Source organism: Haliotis asinina, chromosome 6, assembly GCF_037392515.1.
Source record: "Haliotis asinina isolate JCU_RB_2024 chromosome 6, JCU_Hal_asi_v2, whole genome shotgun sequence".
Classification (NCBI taxonomy): Eukaryota; Metazoa; Mollusca; class Gastropoda; order Lepetellida; family Haliotidae; genus Haliotis; species Haliotis asinina.
This window is the reverse complement of record NC_090285.1, coordinates 38,150,774-38,171,415: the sequence shown is the minus strand read 5'-3', so window position 1 is coordinate 38,171,415 and position 20,642 is coordinate 38,150,774. Positions and strand designations below refer to the sequence as shown.

Genomic DNA, 20,642 nt, shown 5'->3' with positions numbered 1-20,642 from the left:
AATGGCAATGCACAGCTCAGCTGACGAAGGGGCAAGGGATAGCTGAGAAACGTTGTGTATAAAACAAAGAAGACATTGACATCTATAACATTTTGTTGTATACCTGAACCTACGTTAATATTGATATGGAAGTGGTTTCTTTTCCTTTATAGTACATTTGTCAGTGTGTCAAGGTCCTGCTTAATATAATGTCATGACACATACATCTTTTCCTGTTCGCAAAGTTTAACAACATATGCAAGTTGTGTCACAGCCATTGTAGATGCATGATTGGATGGTTGGCTGTTTTTTCAACGCCACATTGAGTATTCTAGCTATATGGCAAAAGTCTATAAATAATAGAGACTAGACAATCCAGTGGTCAAGGGCATGAGCATCGATCTACGCAGTTGGGATACGACAACATGTGTCAACCAAGTCAGCGAGAATGACCACCCGATCCCATTAGTAGCCTCTTGTGACATGCATGGGTTGCTGAAGTCCCGGATCTTCGGGGATCCGTAGGTGTATTAAAACACTGCAGAATATTTTTTTAAAAAACCATACATGATGACGCAGAAGTAGACAACGGGAAGAGCAATGGCCATCCCGCCATCTGTGGCCATTCCACCAGCAAATACATGACCTTTAATAGTAATTATTTGGATTCAAATGTTTGGTTGATGTGTTATTTCGTATAAATGAAGCATAAGCACTCACCAATCACACACTGGTTTCCATCCTACCTCACTGACAGGTACATACACATTTCTAATAAATTCCCCATCCACCATTTCCAACCCAACCACTGATGCCTTATGTGTTGAAACCTGAAGACTGATATTTTTCACATTTGGACAAATTCCACGCACATTATAGATGTGTTGAGCAGTTCTTCACACCAAAGCACATCAGTAAAATACTGCCCTCAACAGATTCCATTTGTGTTGGTGTGGACCCACAACTATCTTTGGCTTGCCAGCAATACATCTGTTCCTGTAGGTTCCATCAAAGAGGATGGCACACCATACCTGCACCGCAGTCTGGATTACAGACACAGACAACCCACTGTGTGGATTTCTTATGTGTTTTGTTTCGTGATTAAAGATGGATAAAACAATAACAGTGGTGGTGCTTGTTAAATGGACCGCATTTGACCAGATAAACTAGTGCTTCAAAATAATGAGCAAAGTCAGGATGAGAAGACAAGGACCCATTCACATCATCGTCCCAACCTACAAGCACTGATTTTAAGTGATCTGTTCTTTGTTCATAATCATACAAAGACGTTTGACCAAAGAGGGAAAGGTTATACAGCATCAGGTTTCTTCTTACGTGACAATAACACACACTGACTGGAATTTAACTTAAATATGGTACAACGATTTTCTGCCTCAGACGGCAGTTATTAATTTCTTAGCATTGAAGCTGAAGAAAGAATCATTAATACGTTTCACCAACGTGGGAGCATATGTTTTCATTGTGTTAACAAAACTATTTTTGATAATCTATGTATCGACCACACTATAGTTAAGACACGAGATGTTGACTGTCCTAGAGGTGTGGTGTCAGGTAAACGTTCCGTTTCAGCCTGAGTGCTTGACAGGGATGTAGATATCATTCTTCATGTAGATATAGTAGGTGTTGTCGTTGTGCTGCTGTCAGTGTTTGGCTCAAAACAATAAATGTTCAGCTGATTTGCTGAAACGAGAAATGATCATGGAACGATTGTTTGCAGTTTTCAATTGACCATTCACTGCTTGTCGCAAGCAAATCAACGAGTTTTGTATGTATTTTTTTTTTTGTCCGATTTGTTCTACGATTGTACCTGTCAACGATTATCACAGGAACAGAAAAAAAACAAGAATAGGCAGTCAGTTTGCGTGCAACTAAAACAGGTAATCGCAGTAATTTTGATGATGTGAAAATATTAATGTTTTAATGCAAATAAATAAATATTTATATGTTTTAACCTTTCTTCACGAACCTGATGGTGCCATAAGTTTTAAATACAGTTTGAATCTTGCCAGAATGGAGGGTGTGAGACAGTCCGGTTATAGTTATTTTGTGTTTAAACAAAACTGTATATATTTTTTTTCCTGCATATATAATTAGATTATCTGTCTGGACATGGAGAGTAGGAGCATGTCTGCAGACCTTGGAGAAGAGAATAATCATATGTCATAACCTTTGACTGGGACATATCATTAATGGTAAAGTAATATGTGTTCCCGACACAACACTAGTAAATACACAGGACGGTTGGGGCTCTCATCAGGCGACACACTATTACATATGCTCAAGTTTATGTGCTTTCTGACCAAACAATAGAACATTATGCATTAAAGTATTACAGTGGACGTAACATTTGAACTTCAACGACCACGGACACCTATTGCTGATCGTATGGGCAGCAGGCCGTATGTTTTGTAACTATGCACAAAGACAGTACACAAGGTGTCAAACAACGACTCACGCAGGTAACGGACACTTAAATCTTAACTGCACGCCTCTTACACAACTGAAGTATGTATACAATCAACGTCCAATCTGAGATGACTGCCGGTAGTGCGAGGATAGTCAAAGTCAACAGGACGTCCATTATCTAAATTTAGATGTACTGAGAATTATACATGTGGCATTCATGTGGAACAAGGGAGTAGATTCTCTGTGTGACAAACTACGTGATTGATTGTCTCGCTGACTGGGTTATGTACTGGACAAAGCAGATCCTTGACAATTATTCTGCTGTAAATTGTCTTCAGGATATCATCTTGTTTTTCGGAAACGATGTGAATTGTAGCATACAAGGACACAGGCAAACCCTACAGATTACAGTATGTAGATTAGTGATAATGCGGAAATTAAGTTAAATTTTAAACAAAGTTTATATGTTTCTTTTGTAGTCACACAGCTCGTTGCCACTACCACCATCGCGAGACGAAACCGTTATAGGCGTGACACTGTCTAGGTACAATTGACCCGTGAAGGTCCTGGTTTGCATATTGGCCTTCTGTAACCCAAGCCTATGGTAAAAGGCGGCTAACGGGGTCGGGACATGGGCTTGCCTGGCCCAGACTGTTATTTACAGACTGCCGCCATATAGCCAGGATATTGTTAAGTGTGGCGTAAAAAGAAACTCACTCACTCACCCCAGGGATGATATATATCACGTTTGGCAACATCTCTCACCTGATGAAGGCTTCACTTTGAACTGCATCAGTCCTTACAGTCCCTTGGCTCCAGGCTTTGTATCCACCACCAGCATCCATATTTCCTCATCGGTAGTGACGGTGTGAGTCTGTCCAGGTGGAGTTTGTACTACACCATTTCTACACTGTGTCCCCCACTTCTGTACAGTCATGTATGTATCACACTGTGATATCCAGTCAGTAGAAGGGAACATCTCCACCTGTGTTATATGTGACACAGTCAATCTACAGGAACACATCCCACCCACTGAGTTGATTTGCGTGGTAGACACATCCAGCAGGATCTCTTAGGGGCTGGTCTCAGTTTTTCAATAACTGACACGCAAGTCTCAGTGTTTCAGTTACCCACCTGTCATAAATACAGTAAGTTTTACCTGAGATAACTGCCGGTAGCGTGAGGACAACCAAAGTCAAAAAGGCGTCCATGATGATCAAAGTTCAGATGTACTTCTCCTTTAAGAATTGTATAGGTTATATTCATCTACAACCAGAAAGTAGGTTCTCCGTATAATAACCAGTATTATGCAGTATATACAGGAGCGTGTAGTGCGGTAGTGTAGCCAAGTGGCTAAAGTGTTCGCTCGTCATGCTGGGCTGGATTTCCGACGTGCGTGCAAAATGTGAAACCCATTTCTGGTCTCCTCCGTCGTGACATTGGCCGGATATTGCTAAAGGCCACGTCTAATTAAACTCGCTTACTGGGGTATGCGAATGAAGTTTCGTCAGACTTCACTTCACTTCACTTGGCATCTGTATGCCGTAAGCAGGGTCACGTAAAGTTATGGACACGTATGTCACAACCTGGGGAACTACAGTGTGTAGTAAATGGACATAGTGCATGCTCTCTACAAACAGAAAGTAATTGAAGCGAATAACAATCAACAGGAAAAGCAAGTGTAGTTGGTACTCTTTTGGACAGTTTAGACCTTGGACCTTACCTACAAAAGCATACCTCAATGTCAATATTTTTTATGCGAAATAACTTTTCATGTACATTCAACAAACGTCTACGAAGAACAATGTTAAATTTATTATTGTCAGTGACAATAGCATCTAACAGCATGGTATGTGTGCGTCAAGTGGTGACAAATAAGAGAGTAGAAAATGTTCTTGTGTAGGGTTTTTATTTTTGCAATGTTATCTGTCTACAAGGATGGAGTTCACTTCTTAGTGTAGACTTACTCCGAGAGCAAGTACTTTTCAAATTCCTTTGCTTGTCACTTGATTCGGGTGCATTAGTATACTGCGATTCAGATCAGAATAGGAAGAACGCGCGATGTCAAATAATACGTTCAGCCTTTGGTCAAAAGCGCATGATGTTTAGCAGACCAACCATAATACAGCCAGTGGTGACTTGGCCATAGATTCCCCTCTTTTTGCTCATAAAGTGTCAATACTAACGAAGACTCAAAGACGCATACTGCATTTCTAAATCTCCAGGCCGCCGTCGACTGTTACCACAGATGCTGTGCAAAACAAACACGAAAAACTGAACATATGCTATGTCTCATCAGTGCATTTAGCAAGCTTTTTACAGTCAGCTAATTGTCTGAAATTCAATCTTTGAATGTTATTCATGATACATAGAGCCTGGCATCAATAATTTTCAGATTTAACCTTGTACGTTGGTCAAAGTCCTCCTTCTCCAAAAGATGTGTATTTTGTGAGCATTATTTAAATGCTTTACAAATGTTTGCGTATCAGGCCAATTGTCCATTTGTAAATTGCCCGCATGACTTACAGCCAGGTCGACTGGAAATGATGTAGTGTATCTTAATATCCAGGGGTGCAACATTCTTAAATTAGCGGGAGACGTCTGACTCAGAACAAATAAGGTAATCTATGACACATTGATATATGGATTGTCCGTCCCCTTTGAAGGTTTTAGATCAATTTTGTCGTATGTATTCATGGGCTCCTCAGTTCTGGGCGTGAACCCGGAGTAGGTGGGATGGGCATCAGATAATGGGATGTCGTCGGGTTTGTGACGGCGGAATGTCCACCATTTTCTCCTGTAACACAACACAGTTAATCACACATAATAAAATCAACTTATTGCTCACCAGTATGAACTATTATCTAATATTGAAAGCTTTGTGTGCTTTTAAATCTACAACTGGTTACATAAGATCTGAACATGATTTTTAGATGCATTTGGCCATACTGTCTTCACCTTGATATGACGACGTACAGTCCACCAGCGATGAAGACCAACCCAACGCCTGTAGCAACCACAGCAGCAAAGATGCCTCCTGCAATAAAACCCTTGATGGTCTCACAACCACTTTCATACAACTCAATGTATGGACATTCGGGTTGAATCTGTCTCGTGCATGTATCAGGATCTATCACGATCCAAAGACAGTTCTGAAGTGGTATAACATATAGAGTACAGACCACTTATCGCCCCTGACCATCTTCACGTAACAGTTTCAACACTGACTGCCTAGAACTGAAATAATTATGGAATAATTTCATAGAGACACCGGTAACACCATTCATTCAAGTCTAAGTTGTCAGCTTGTAGGTTTCGTGCATAATTATCTCTACTATTTCAAACACATTTGATTTGAATTCGAGAAATTAAGGATATGAAGAATGAGGACAATTAATTAGGACATACAACTTCTTTATTCTGTTAGGCTACTTCTCTAGATTCTACTGTTGTTGTCATTCGCTTGACTGTATCGATATATTAGTGCTACACACACATATATATATATTATATACTACACACACACACACACACATACATATGCATACATACATACATACATACATACATACATTATATATATATAGAGAGAGAGAGTGTGTGTGTATATATATATATATATAGTATATAGTATATATAGAGAGAGAGTGTGTGTGTGTGTGTATGTGTGTGTATATATATATATCTGATGGAATAGTAGCATTCACACTTGTGATTTGATGTCTGCGGATTGTTTCGTTATTAATTTCACAAAGATTTCACTCATATTTCTTACATAGTTTCACAACACACCAACACTACCCTGCCAGTTACAAAACACAGGCTAACTTCAGATGTGATCTTTTCAGAAGTTTCACTATAGTACTTGAAGTGACATTCCTCAGAAGTGAGAGGGAAAGCCAGTATTGAACTTTAGAAAGCATACATACCTGGAAAGGTACCCTCTGTATTGTCTGTAATGGCACCTTGAGTAGGAGTAGCAGTAGCTTGAGTACTTCCTGCTGATGCTGCAGCTGACCCAGAAGTAGCTCCTGTAGATGAACTAGATGAAATGTCTCCTGTGGCAGCACCAGAAGTGGTTTGCCCTGTAGGTGTGCTGTCTGTTGCTCTTGTGGTGGTTTTATCTGTACTTGTTGTTGGTGTTGGTGATGTTGTCGTCATGCTTGTTACTGTTGTTGGAACTGATGGTGTTGTGGGAGTTGTTGTTGTAGAACTGTTGGTGTTCGGCTTAAAGCACTCAATGTTAAGCTGGACTGGTGCCGTGGGAAACCAAAAGGTATTTAGGTTATTTATAATGTTACATTGCAAGAGCATACAACACTGAAATACAGTTATATATCCTGATATGTACAGATTAAATATTCTAACAATACAATATCAACACAAAACGAAAGCTATTCTGACAGGCTTAAAACTGCTATAATACTGGTTAATTATGTTTGGGTTGAATGTGCACACTGCTCTGAAATAAATAAAGCAGTGAAAGTCAGTAAAATAAATCTGTACAAAGTGTTCGCAAAACGGCTGAAGGGACGGTGTACGAACTCCATACATTACATGGCTCATATTGTGATGTCATATGATTGCTAGAGATTCAACTTCTCGGCGGAGAGTTTGGCAGTTACCGTGGCAGCGGATAATATTTTTTGTCCAGTTGTCACCTCTCTGGGAGGGGGTGACACGGGAACTTGTAAACGAGTCTTTGACCAATGAAACTGAATTATTACACATGAAGGTAAGAAAAGCAGTCAAACAGGCTGAAGTATATTCATATGTATGTTGGACGTTTGTGTTGTAATCTGAATTAAATATCAAGTAGTTAAAGTTCTGTGTACATATACTTCAGGTTTGTTATCTTACCTCTAATTAATTGGGATATACACATCTGTATCCTTTTCAATGTGATTATTACTGAAAATTACCGACTTGATGTCAAACGAAATCCACCAGTTTCATTTTGTTTTAGCCTTTTGCAGATTTGGAACCATCCCTCACCTGATGGCTGCTTCACCTTGAACTGCAGGCGTCCTGACAGTCCCTTGGCTCCAGGTTTTCTAGCCACCATCAGGATCCATACCTCCTCACCAGTGCTGACGGTGTGAATCTGTCCAGATGGAGCTTGTACAACACCATTTGTACACTGTGTACTTGTCCCCCACTTCTGTATGGTCATGTGTGTATCACACACTGATGTCCAGTCTGTAGAAGGGAACATCTCCACCTGTGTTGTGTTTGACACAGTCAGTCTACATGAACACATCCCTCCCCCTGTGGTAATGTGTGTGATAGACACATTCAGCATGATTTGCATGGAGCTGGTCTCTGTACCCGAGGTGCATGTCTGTAATTCTTGGTTAGAAAGCAGAAAAGTCACTTGTAAAACCTACATTTTTAAGCACAAACAGTGATACTTACATGGAAAAAATTTATTAAATTTGAAAACAAAAAAGTACATATACATGCAATACATTCCAGTGCTACAGATCACATAGTTTACTGTTGTGTGAACCTGTACAGCAATAAACAGCAGAAACATCACTTGTCATAACCCACACAGTGAGATATCATCAGTTCTAAGTTCCTTTTGCTCCTTGCTGTGACTTTCATTGAACGAACAGCACTTTTACATACATGAAGGTAATAATGGCTATTGATATACATCATGGAGATCGATAATCTATCATCTTTTTTAATAACTATCGGTGAAGTAACTCCGTAGAAAGTGAGATATAGAGGATACTAAACGACCTTCCGTGTAATGCCATTTTTATTAAACGAGTTAAACGAGCGAAAGCGAGTTTGATACTAAGTCTTTAACGAGTTTAATGAAAATGGTATTTCACGGAAGCGAGTTTAGCATTCTGTTTATTACTTGCCAACATAAATTGACAGAAACTGCGGCGAAAATGCCTACCGTGTGAGGACTCTCAGCTTTCAAGTCAAGCAAGGTCTAGTAAAATCGCGACATCAACTTTAGCATTGTGACGTCACAACTTTGAACCATTTTGACGTCATACGTCAAGCGGTATTACACTAGTGTAATACTGAAGTGGAAATATTACACTGCAGTATCTTCAACGGGCGAGTGATAAATTTCACATCACATATCTTTCTTAATATCAAAACAGTGTTCTAAACAGAATATAGAACCTGACCATGCATAAACTTCTAAATGTGTATATTGTGTGTGAACAAAGTAACTACCACAAAAGATAGAGTGCGATATTACCGATAAGAGAATTTTCATATCGTTATCATTAACATCTTTTCCTTTTCCTTTGGATGATATTTCCGATTATCGATGACTTTAGCTAGTACTAGTGTAAATTGCAGCTCTTAATTTTATTCCCTATTCAAACAAGACAGTCGAATTACTAGTATTCATAGAGATTCCGTGTACACAGCGTGTGTACTGCAATGGGAAAGTGTATACCAGTTTGTAGATCTTTATGGGCAACTATATACTCACATGTTTTATAGATAGAGGACACATATACACGTATCTCAGTGCATGAGTGATATACGCACAAACGCAGTACATGCAGGTTTCAAGACAATGTCGTTGTTTAATGGTGAGCCTATTACACAGTGTATGAGTTATATGTACATTTGAAGTCTTACCTGTGGTGACTGCCGGTAGCGTGACGACAACCAAAGTCAACAAGACGTCCATTATCTAAATTTAGGTTTACTTCTTCAAGGAAGTGAATTACTATTTGTATGTGTGAGTTGACGTGATAGGCGTACGAATCGATCAGACAACTGTTTTGAGGTTATGGACTTCAGAACACAGTACATGTATTCGTTTTACGTTTTAGAAGGCTGTATTAATAGACCAGTCCCGTCCGAAATCATCTACGTTTTACGTGTAAGATTTACTTTCTGAAAGGGGATGTTGAGATAAAGTCATGGTATGTTTATATAGTTTATAACAAATGTTCAGTCTGTATTTTGATATAATAGATAAACCATAAGCCATTTTGGACGAAGTGCTTTGTTCACGCTTTACAACTCAGATAAGCAATCTTCCAGTTTAATGTTGACGATACAAAAAGGCTTAAACTGGGCAAGGAATCCAGTGGCTGACATAATGAGCATCGATCTGGATACCATGATATTGCACTAACCAGTGTAACCAGTGTTAGTCACTCTAACCGTACAATCAAATCAGTCTTCTCCAAGTTATGTTGAAGGTATACAGAATATTATTGTGGCTAGGTTGAGGTTTTATAAACATGAAATCTCATTTAACGAATCAAATCTGCTCAAGAAACAATATTCAAACATGGACTCTCTTGGATTCACTTGCACTATTAGCTGAGTAGTGGAAGAGTAAAGTATATATGTGGCCCAATTTCTTCCATAAATTTATATGTACAGTGTATCAGGGATGAAATACATATGTGATACATAAAACATCTAACTCCAAACCATTTTAGTAATTCTATGGTGAGACATATACATGCAAATTCTCCAATGTGTTTTTGACAAAAATTATATCCGATGCGATTTCGTATTTTGACTTGTAGCAAACGTTCCCGAATGTACTTAGCAATATATTTTCTGTATGACTGCATTCGATTGGATAATCTGTTGACTGCAATAATGTACATGAATCTATGCAATTTAGAGTATGATGACATGAAACCAACCAAGTGACACTGACAGTCTTTCCTAGTATGGATTCAATGTGGTCATATATCTTTCCCCTGAACGATTAAATAATTATGCTTAATCAACGATACGGTGCTGTTTGGATTGCATATGTATTACGCCCCTAATTTCTATTGTCACCAGAATCTCTTCACGGATATGAAATGTCTAACGATGTAAATAATATTCTAAACAACAAACTGTCAGACGAGGCTGAAATGTAATCGCAATTTTAAAAAATATTATTCGAAACAGCCGAAGACGCTTTTTATGATCCAGTTTCTTACGTCACACGCCCACATAAGGTGGCTGAAGCAAGGCGTTGTTCTTCCAGGTCACACAGTGACAGACACCACACTATCTTGTAACCACCCTGAATGTCTTAGGCCGCGTTCAAATGCTATCAGGTACACAAATGAGTATATTTGCTCACGTAAGCAAATTTGCTTACAAGAGTAAATGATACAAAAATACCACGTGTTCACATGAGAAAATAGTGCCAGTTGCAAAACCATGTTTACTTTTATGAGTATTTGCATTTTTATCATCATTTGAGAGTGTACCATTGATCTGATAACTCTGCTTGTAACAAGAAAAAAGATGTTACGACTTCTCTTATTTTTGTAGCACAAGACAAAAGACGAGATGGGTGAAGCCCAGATCTCAGCATTGGTGGTCAAATGTTGTAAAAAAAGATTCACAAGTAAAGAATGAATAGAGACCTTTAGAATGACAAAGACAACGTTTGATATTCTGTGTCGAGAGCTTGAACCTGGTTTGACATCAAACTGTGTAGGTCGATCTGTCAGAGACACACTGGAGACTGATTGCAAAGTTGCAGTCGCTGTATACTGGCTTGCATCCTTGGCTGAATATAGGACCATCGCAAATTTGTTTGGTGTTGGCAAGTCTACAGTATAGAAATGTGTGAGGGATGTTTGTATTGCAACTGAGGAGACAATGGTGCCAACATATATCTCTTTTCCAAAAGGTCAGCTGCTCAAAGTTATTATTAAGGGATTTGAATCAACAAGGGATTTACCAAACAGCGCAGGTGCCCTTGACGGCATGCATATTCCTACCATCGCCCGCTTATGTCCATGGTGACTACTTAAATCGAAACGGATACTATTCACTGATTTTGCACGCCGTACGATCACAGTCCTGCCCGTCTGACTGCAGAGATTGCATTTGGGCGCCTGAATAGTAGCAAACGTGAGAAAAGGCTTAGACACCTGTTGAGTTCACTAGTACAGCGGTCATTGCATGTGTGGTCCTGCATAATCTGTGTTAGATGCACCGTGAAGCGTTTGGCCAAGAGGACGGTGACCTAGAGGACCAGGAGACATTGATGAGGTGGACCCAGAGGACGATCTAATCCTCAGCACCACAACTCTGCTCAAGGACGTGGCAGAATATTTTGTGCTGTAGTGAGCCTTCTATTCTCTATATCTTATGTGAATATGATATGTTGCAGTCAACCTTCCATTCATGTGTTCATATCGTTTTGTAAACAATAAAGAGGTTCAATACATCCCAACACGTTTTATTGTTATTGTATAATACTCCCAAAAGTTACAGTTCACACATTTTTAATAACCAAAAAGGACTGAAAAGACCAGTGGATCAGATTATATATCACAATGGAATAATACTCATGCATGTTAAATTGAACAAACATATTTTAACATAATTCCAAAAAGAAAACCGTGTCTTCGATTGCGGAAGTGGTGTGCATCAACATCTACCAAACACAATTTTCCTCAAACAACAAAAGTCATCAATCACATTATTAATGTATTCAGGGAATAATTGAGAAAGGGTGCTGTAAAATTTAATGAGTCTTCTCATTCTTCCACTTTTCCTCAGTTTCTTAGTACACTCTGGTCACGAAATGAATGCTTAAGTGTGTGCATCCTGTTATTGCACTGTGGACGTGTCTTCTCAACGTCATGACTTCATAGAGCAGAAGATACGTGTTGATAAATAGCTGTTCTATTTCTTTTAGGATCTTCCAACTGTACTTCAATGTCTAATTTTCTGACCAGCCATTTAGTTCCTTTACACTTCTGCTGCTTTTAAGTGTATGACCTGTCATCAATAAAATCACACCATCAGGGCTATTTTTTAAAACTCATGTAATATTTGTCTAAAAGTAGTTATGATATAACTTATTTGCTCATACAAGCTAATGAATTCTATGTTCACATGACACAAATACTCGTATGAGAAATTTGCAACCTATGAAAAAAATGTATCAATTTCTTAAATTTGTAATGTAAAGGGACATACTACATCCAAAGTGTTTGAACCATGATGACATTATACTGTGTGCTCACACATATTGATGAACCTTAATACTACCTCACTTAACTGCTACACATTCAAAACAGTTTGACTCGAACACTCGAGTACTTAGTTGTAAATAATTACCAACAGTAGTCCCTACTAATAGCATCCAATGTAGATTATGTCAGTTATTCGTTGATGTAGTGGTTGGTCCTGACCTCTGCTGGACTAAGTCTGTCATAGTTGTTGACTGGTTCTTTTGGTCTGTCAAAGAAGCAAGCATACGTGGGGTGGACAGGAGACATAGAAATATCAGCAGTAGGACTATTACGGCAAGAGGGCCTGTATCTTGGTCTGAAATACGTCAAAGTGAAAAGTGATGCAGGCAATTAATTACGTTAGGTTCGTGGAAGGCACATAGAAGTTGGTATTCAAGTAGAAGACAAAATGTTACGGGTGTAAACTTCTTTGTTTTATACACAACGTTTCTGAGGTATTCCTTATCCTTTCGTCACCTGAAGAAATGGCAATGTACAGCTCAGCTGATGAAGGGGCAAGGGATAGCTCAGAAACGTTGTGTATAAAACAAAGAAGAAGTTGACATTTTGTTTTATACCTGAACCTACGTTAATACTGATATAAATGTTTATTTTTTCCTTTATAGTACATTTGTCAGTGTGTCAAGAACCTACTTAATATAGTGTCATGACACATACATCTTTTCCTGTTCGCAAAGTTTAACAACATATACAATTGTGTCACAGCCATTGTAGATGCATGATTGGATGGTTGGCTGTTTTTTCAACGCCACATTCAGTATTCCAGCTATATGGCAAAAGTCTATAAATAATAGAGTCTGGACTAGACAATCCAGTGATCAAGGGCATGAGCATCGATCTACGCAGTTGGGATACGACAACATGTGTCAACCAAGTCAGCGAGAATGACCACCCGATCCCATTAGTAGCATCTTGTGACTTGCATGGGTTGCTGAAGTCCCGGATCTTCGGGGATCCGTAGGTGTATTACAAACAGTGCAGAATATTTTTTTAAAAAACATACATGATGACGCAGAGGTAGACAACGTGAAGAGCAATGGCCATCCCGCCATCTGTGGCCATTCCACCAGCAAATACATGACCCTTGATAGTAATTATTTGGATTCAAATGTTTGTTTGATGTGTTATTTCTTATAAATGAAGTATAAGCACTCGCCAATCACACACTGGTTTCCATCCTACCTCACTGACAGGTACATCCACATTTTTAATAAATTCCCATCCACCATTTCCAACCCAACCACTGATGCCTTATGTGTTGAAACCTGAAGACTGATATTTTTGACATTTGGACAAATTCCACGCACATTATAGATGTGTTGAGCAGTTCTTCACACCAAAGCACATCAGTAAAATATTGCCCTCAACAGATTCCATTTGTGTTGGTGTGGACTCACAACTATCTTTGGCTTGCCAGCAACACATCTGTTCCTGCAGGTTCCATCAAAGAGGATGGCACACCATACCTGCACCGCAGTCTGGATAACAGACACAGACAACCCACTGTGTGGATTTCTTATGTGTTTTGTTTCGTGATTAAAGATGGATAAAACAATAACAGTAGTGGTGCTTGTTAAATGGACCGCACTTGACCAGATAAACTAGTGCTTCAAAATAATGAGCAAAGTCAGGATGTGAAGACAAGGACCCATTCACATCATCGTCCCAAACTACAAGCACTAATTTTAAGTGATCTGTTCTTTGTTTATAATCATACAAAGACGTTTGACCAAAGAGGGAAAGGTTATTCACGATTCTGCTAGGACCGGCATCATGTGAACAGCATCAGGTTTCTTCTTATATGACAATAACACACTGACTGCAATTTAACTTAAATATGGTACAACGATTTCCTGCCTCAGACGGCAGTTATTAATTTCTTAACATTGAAGCTGAAGAAAGAATCATTAATACGTTTCACCAACGTGGGAGCATATGTTTTCATTGTGTTAACAAAACTATTTTTGATAATCTATGTATCGACCACACTATAGTTAAGACACAATCTTAAAGGATGTAAAACACAAACAGTTATATAACGTTTGGTTGTATCTCCGAAAAAGAATCAGTGATGGTGCAAACGCTGAAACACGATATACACACCTTATGTATCTGTAAGATCAACATTTGTGTATATTTAAATCCGAATAGGTTTTATGGACACAAGGATATTTCACGTTATGAGAGAATCGTGTTGCCTTCGGACAAGTATCCAAATACAGTAGGATCCGTGAAATCCTTTGAGATTTGACTGACTCGCTCTGAAGCATCGGAGAAATAACGATTGTAGGGAATTGAATCTGGAAAGTTATCATTGCAAATATGGGTCATATCATTAGTGGTTAAGTAATTTGTGTTCCCGACACAACACTAGTAAATACACAGCACGGTTGGGGCTCTCATCAGGCGTCACGCTATTGCATATGCTCACGTTTATGCGCTTTCTGACCATACAATAGGAAAATTATGCATTAAAGTATTACAGCGAGCGTAACATTTGAACTTCAACGACCACGGACATCTGTTGCTGATCGTTTGAGCAGCAGGTCGTATGTTTTGTAACTATGCACAAAGACAGTACACAATGTGTCCGACAACGGCTGACGCAGGTAACGGACACTTAAATCTTAACTTGCACGCCTCTTACACAACTGAATTAAGTATACAGTCTAAGTCCAACTTGAGATGACTGCCGGTAGCGTGAGGATAGTCAAAGTCAACAAGACGTCCATTATCTAAATTTAGATGTACTGAGAATTATACACAAGGCATTCATATGCAACAAGGAAGTAGATTCTCTGTGTGACAACTTACGTGTTTAATTGTATCGCTGACTGGGTTGTGTACTGGACAACGCAGATCCATGACAATTATTCTGCAGAAAATTATTGACTTTACAGACTTAAGTTTTTTAGTTCATGTCGATAGAGTTGCCGCGAGAGAGATGGAAACATCGCTTGATTGCGAGTGCAGGAACCCTGAGAGTAGACAAATAGTTCATGATCGTGTCCAAGATTGCGCTTTGGATGATAGTAATGTATTCCGTTTCATTCAGAAATAATTTCTCATTCATCAATAATTCTGCACTTTTTGTACCATAGTTATGTTTAAATGTGTGAACAAAGAACATTAATTTACCGTGAAACGTCACGGTAACCCAAATAGTGTGGCTACTGGGATTATAGATCTGCATGGACATTGATGCACATGAAGATGGACACTGATACATGAAGACATTTCTACATTAATTCCAGGCATACCAAAAGTAGGAATATATAGAGAATCTCGCCCAGGTGTCCACTGACATCGAATATATCAACACGAGTTGATAATGTAACAAATATCTGAGGCTTTCCGAGGATATCTTTATCTTTATCAACGAGTGTTGATATAACTGATATCTGCACGAGGGTGAGATTCTATTTATCATCCAAATTCATTCTTCATTGGTTTTCAATAAAAAAATGTACATCTCTGAACCAGGCACTGGCATTAGATTTGCAGTGCAACGATGTCATAGCATTGTGACGTCATCAAGTTCATGACGTCTTAGCAGTGTCAGGACATTGTGCAAAAATCTACTGTCAAAGCGATATCTCCCAGGAGAAACCAAAGCAAACTATTCCAACTGTTAAGGAATCGTCTCTGCTGTGCCGGGAAGCGTTCTTCAACCACATGGAATGTCTACGGCTGTGTCATCAGAATCCTAATGTCATTGCTAAATGAACAAGAATTATGCAACTCCGGATCGATGTCGACGTCATCAGAATGATACAACGTTACAAAGTAGCAAGTGTCGACATCTGTACTGGTTCCATTGCATGTAATCAGTCATCTGATATGTTGCAGAAATTACGACAGACAATGATGTTTTTTTGTTTGTATTTTTTATGTATACCGTTTTATTGATTTCTACATTGGTCATAACGGCATTGACTGGTTATCTATGTCTTGGGCAACCGTTTTATTGGAAAAATGGGGCCATGTCTTTTTGAAATGACATGTTGACTTGTTAATTCAGGAAGTGAATTCTAACGCTATAAAATATGGTTTCTGACAAATAGGTGAATACTATGTGACCGTATCCAATTTTATCTTTCACTGGGTGTTTTCACCTGCAGCTGACGCACAGATTGAACACATACCTAGGTGCTTTAGAGGAAAACCGTTAGGTTTATTCATACCTTTGATAACAGGTAAAGTTGTACAATAGGCCACTGCAGCGAATAGACACACAAATAAGTGACGTGTATTCTGCAATACTTTCTATGTCATTAACTCCCCTTACAACCCTTTTTATCCCCCTGCAAAACTACGTGTGATCCACTAATCACAAGATAAAGTGTCACTGCTAGATTTATTTATTAGAAGAAAGGACCTTATAGGTCTCTTCTCCAATAAATGTATTTTTCTTCAAAAGAAATTGAACAAATCCATCACGGAGATCGGTACATTTTTGTGTGCAAATCACAGGCAACTTTATTAGGTTTGAAATTTTGCTGGATCTAGCTATACTGTATGTTGCAGCAAAACCCAAAGTGGCGCGGGGCTGAAAGACGACTGGCCATCGTGCTTCCGCTAGTTTATATTCCATATTCTCGAGCTACAAGGGATCAAGGACCTTTAAGTATGTCAGGAACATATCCATGCTGTAGGTTTCCGTGCTTGCGTTAGCCTTTTCTGCCAGGTTGTCATTCATTCATTCGTTCATTCATTCAGACAGACAGACAGACAGACAGACAGACAGACAAACAGACAGACATCGAGTGTTACATATCAAATAATGGATACCCAACACTGTAGCCTGTTGTGTTCCCCTTGTAGCATACGCGGGCATTCCAGCACCGTCAGTCAGAGGATATCATATTTTAGAACGAATACGGTACAACCACCTTGCAAACCATGAAAGGAGCTTCTATTCAGTAACAACCAGGAAGAGTATTTGTATGTTCTGATCATGATTATTCATGTTGAAATCTAAACACATTGCAAACACAGTGGGTAACACGCATTACTCTAACCATACCTGTAAAGGTGTAGCTATGCATTAAAGCGATACAACAATGTCAAATGCACGTCGTATCTGGATTTTCCTGAGTACGACGCGACTGTGAGACCGGTTTTCAACAACACGATCCCTGAGCCAGCTGAACATGCGTCTCCGTAACCATGGTGATTCGCAGTTCGAGTTCAGCCCTTACTTGAAACCACTCTATGTAGTTCAAGGTTCCATGTGTTGTGAACGTACGATTTACATTAGACCCACTAAGTATCTGTGTGCACCTCAAACATTGTCGTTATTCACAGCATTTTATTAAAAATAGACGATGTGTTTTCTCAGAAGGAAGGGCTGACTCTATCCCATGCTGTAACAACATAGAGATGCTAATGAGCTTGCGGTGCACCCAAAGATAGCCGACCACCCGGTGTTCCTGACAAACATGTCCTGTATCACACCCAGCAATCTGTGCATCATATTTACATAGTTACCCTCGTCTACGCCCTCTGTAACTGTACAGCATCACCTTTCGTTTATGAAAAAATACCACTGAAGTGTCGGCAGAGCGAAACGCCTTTCAATGAAGATCTCCTTGACAAGCAGGAAGATGTTATTACAGTAGAGTTAACGTCAGATCACACCGCCCTGTGTTTGTATGGAAGCCTGTTAGTGGCACGGTCTTAACCTTGGTATCATCATCTTGAAATGCACTTCATCTCCTTGGACGATGCTTACATCTGCTTTAGTCATGTCTACATCTACGTAATGTAATACTTGCGTCGGCTTAGAACATGTTTTCCCATATCCATATATAATTTTGTAATAGTGTGTATCGTTACTCTGACAATGTGATTGTCTTTGATGTATGTGACTACAATTTTAAATAGTTTATACAGACGTTGATATATATGTATTGGTCAAATATACATATGGGACATACTTAAGTGTTTCGTTTCGTGTTGGTCAACTTTTAAATGAATCTATCAGCTCTGAAATACAAAATAGTGAAAAAACATTAAGTAAACGAAACCTTCAAACACTGGGATGGAGAATTAAAAACTTCAATGCACAATAGTACCTCAATAAATACATACCACATGTGAAGGTTTAACGAGAAAATTAACTTCTGATTTTAATGAAAGTATATTCAATGTAGCTTTTTCGAGGAATATGCTCCCTTCGCGTTTTAGCTTTATCATATTGACACCATATACATTGTTGAGAATAATTATTGTTAATAATGAAATAATTATATAATGAACTTGAACATATGCAGGTAATAACGCCATAGTGAGCCAGTGAGTTTAGTTCTACCCCGCACTCAGCAGTGTTCCAGCTATGTGACGGCGGTTTGTAAATAATCGAATCTGGGCCAGACAGTCCAGTGATTAACAGCATGAGCATCGATTTCCACAAATGGCAACCGATAACATGTGTCAGCCAAGTCAGCGAGCCTGACCACCCGGTTCCCGTAGTCGCCTCTTACGACAAGCATAGTCGGTTTTTATGTTAAGCATGTGTTGCTGAAGGCCTATTCTACCCCGGGACCTTCACGGACCAATGACGTCCAAACCACACAGGCCCAGGTAGCAGCATATATGACAGGCGACCTGTTTTGTTTTTAGTTTGGCTCACTGACACACAGATGTAGAGATCTTCCAAATGAACCCAACGCACTTTATTTTGAGACTATGAGAGGATTCAATCCGATGATTGAGTTTCACAGGAGTTATCCCATTGGTTCAGCCATTCGTAGTCCCCATTCAAGTTATTTTACGACCGCTTGCTGTATCACGCGCAGTTTCTACTTACGAACGTGGATTTTACATCCCTTCCTCCACTTAGACAACTATGTCAATATGATAAGTCGTTCATGATGATTTCGCGCATGAGAGAGAAGGTACTACCAATATTACCAGTATTTTAGTAGTGGGAAAAACTACTTTCTCAAAAAGATGTTTATGCTATTAACATAGATCTACATTGTACATGACTTGAAGTTACAATGTTGACGCATGGGGTACAGGTTCAAGTCAGGAGGTGAGTGAGTGTAGCTTTTAGCAATATTCCAGTGGACGCTAGAACCATTAGGCTATAGGTGATGAGTTTTCATGAGAGAAGGATATAATTCGGGACATGGAGTAGAGATCAGAGAGCATGAGGTACATGTTCCCCTATCTCATACCCAGGTTGTGAACTTAAAGACTGCTCTCCCAAAATACACAATCACTCCACCGTGCCCCGCCCCAATTGCACTACTGCTTGTGAAGAGAGTTGAAAGAAATGAAGATTGGAATAGTAAATGTTTGCACTGGCTGACCGAGTGTCAACGTGCATCCTTTGCACGTCGTTTACCACTTCCATGCCGAACCCGGAAAGAAATATGCATCCTTGTGATTTAACCATGTGTTCTAGAATGTGTGATACAATCTGCTGGAGTATAATAAATACATGAATTTCTATAATTCATCTAAATACTTTATTGCACATTCGTATTTTTCTACATGGAAACAGCTATCTACTAACAGAACTAATCACTACCATCATATTTTTTTATGAAATCACTAAATTGCAAGTGTGTACCGACATAGTAATTTTATCCAGACATTGTCGCAGAGAACGACCGTCTTCACATTGATTATTACTCGCTGCCGATCTCCGATGCTTGCCATAGATCAAATGATTCAGTCGTCAAGTTCATGGAATCAGTGTTTATCAGATCGGATTTGTCAAAAAGACGGAGATTGTTCATGATATTGACCATCGGTTTGCTGGGCTCATATCGCCTAACTAAAACGCCAGCAGCATATAATTAGATCATACTGACTGACGTGAATCATGGTTGGTACTTGCTCACGCAGATGTTCCCGAAAAAAGTAAGAATACGACCATAGTGACTTGGACATTTGTCATCATGCTAGTTAAACACTGTTCAAAGTCACTGTTGAAGTTTACACACGAGCTCAGTGGCACATATGTAATGCTGACATGGGTCTTCGCTACGTTCCTAAGGCTAATGCCGTCGTAAGCGTAATAATATAGGGGTCAACGATCAGATTGACCCATCTCTTTGTGGAGAGGGAACCTGGTTATGTTTAGTTTGTTATGCAGCATACTTGCATGTATGACTCCCTGGCAGTCATCCAGTTCATACTAAGGCCAGTCAAGTTATGCTATTCACTGCACGCCCGTGTGTCACACTAATGGCTTTGTTGATAACACTCGCATTTCATATA

At 39.3% G+C, this 20,642-nt stretch overlaps 1 protein-coding gene and 1 pseudogene across 2 annotated transcripts; both read right to left on the bottom strand.

Moving 5' to 3' along the window:
* Positions 1 to 1,603: 1,603 nt before the first annotated feature.
* On the bottom strand, positions 1,604 to 3,617 carry LOC137287620 (uncharacterized; annotated as a pseudogene).
* Positions 3,618 to 4,301: 684 nt separating this feature from the next.
* Positions 4,302 to 9,197, bottom strand: LOC137287612 (uncharacterized). 2 transcript variants are annotated; one of them, XM_067819991.1, is made up of 5 exons: positions 9,028 to 9,107; positions 7,402 to 7,755; positions 6,336 to 6,659; positions 5,365 to 5,443; positions 4,302 to 5,203 (listed from the first exon to the last, which is right to left on the bottom strand). In XM_067819991.1, the coding sequence occupies exons 1-5, from the start codon at positions 9,077 to 9,079 to the stop codon at positions 5,032 to 5,034; spliced, it is 981 nt and encodes a 326-aa protein (XP_067676092.1). In that variant the 5' UTR covers positions 9,080 to 9,107; the 3' UTR covers positions 4,302 to 5,031. The 2 variants fall into 2 exon arrangements, with proteins under 2 accessions (XP_067676092.1, XP_067676093.1); XM_067819992.1 differs by lacking the exon at positions 5,365 to 5,443 and having other exon boundaries at positions 9,028 to 9,197.
* Between the last annotated feature and the right edge of the window lie 11,445 nt (positions 9,198 to 20,642).

Coding starts and splice junctions, on each gene's coding strand:
- LOC137287612 (XM_067819991.1), bottom strand. CDS start 9,079: ATGGACGTCTTGTTGACTTTGGTTGTCGTCACGCTACCGGCAGTCACC. Junction 6,660..7,401: donor CAAGGTGAAGCAGCCATCAG/GTGAGGGATGGT, acceptor CCACGGCACCAG/TCCAGCTTAACATTGAGTGC. Junction 5,444..6,335: donor TACAGAGGGTACCTTTCCAG/GTATGTATGCTT, acceptor GTTTTATTGCAG/GAGGCATCTTTGCTGCTGTG.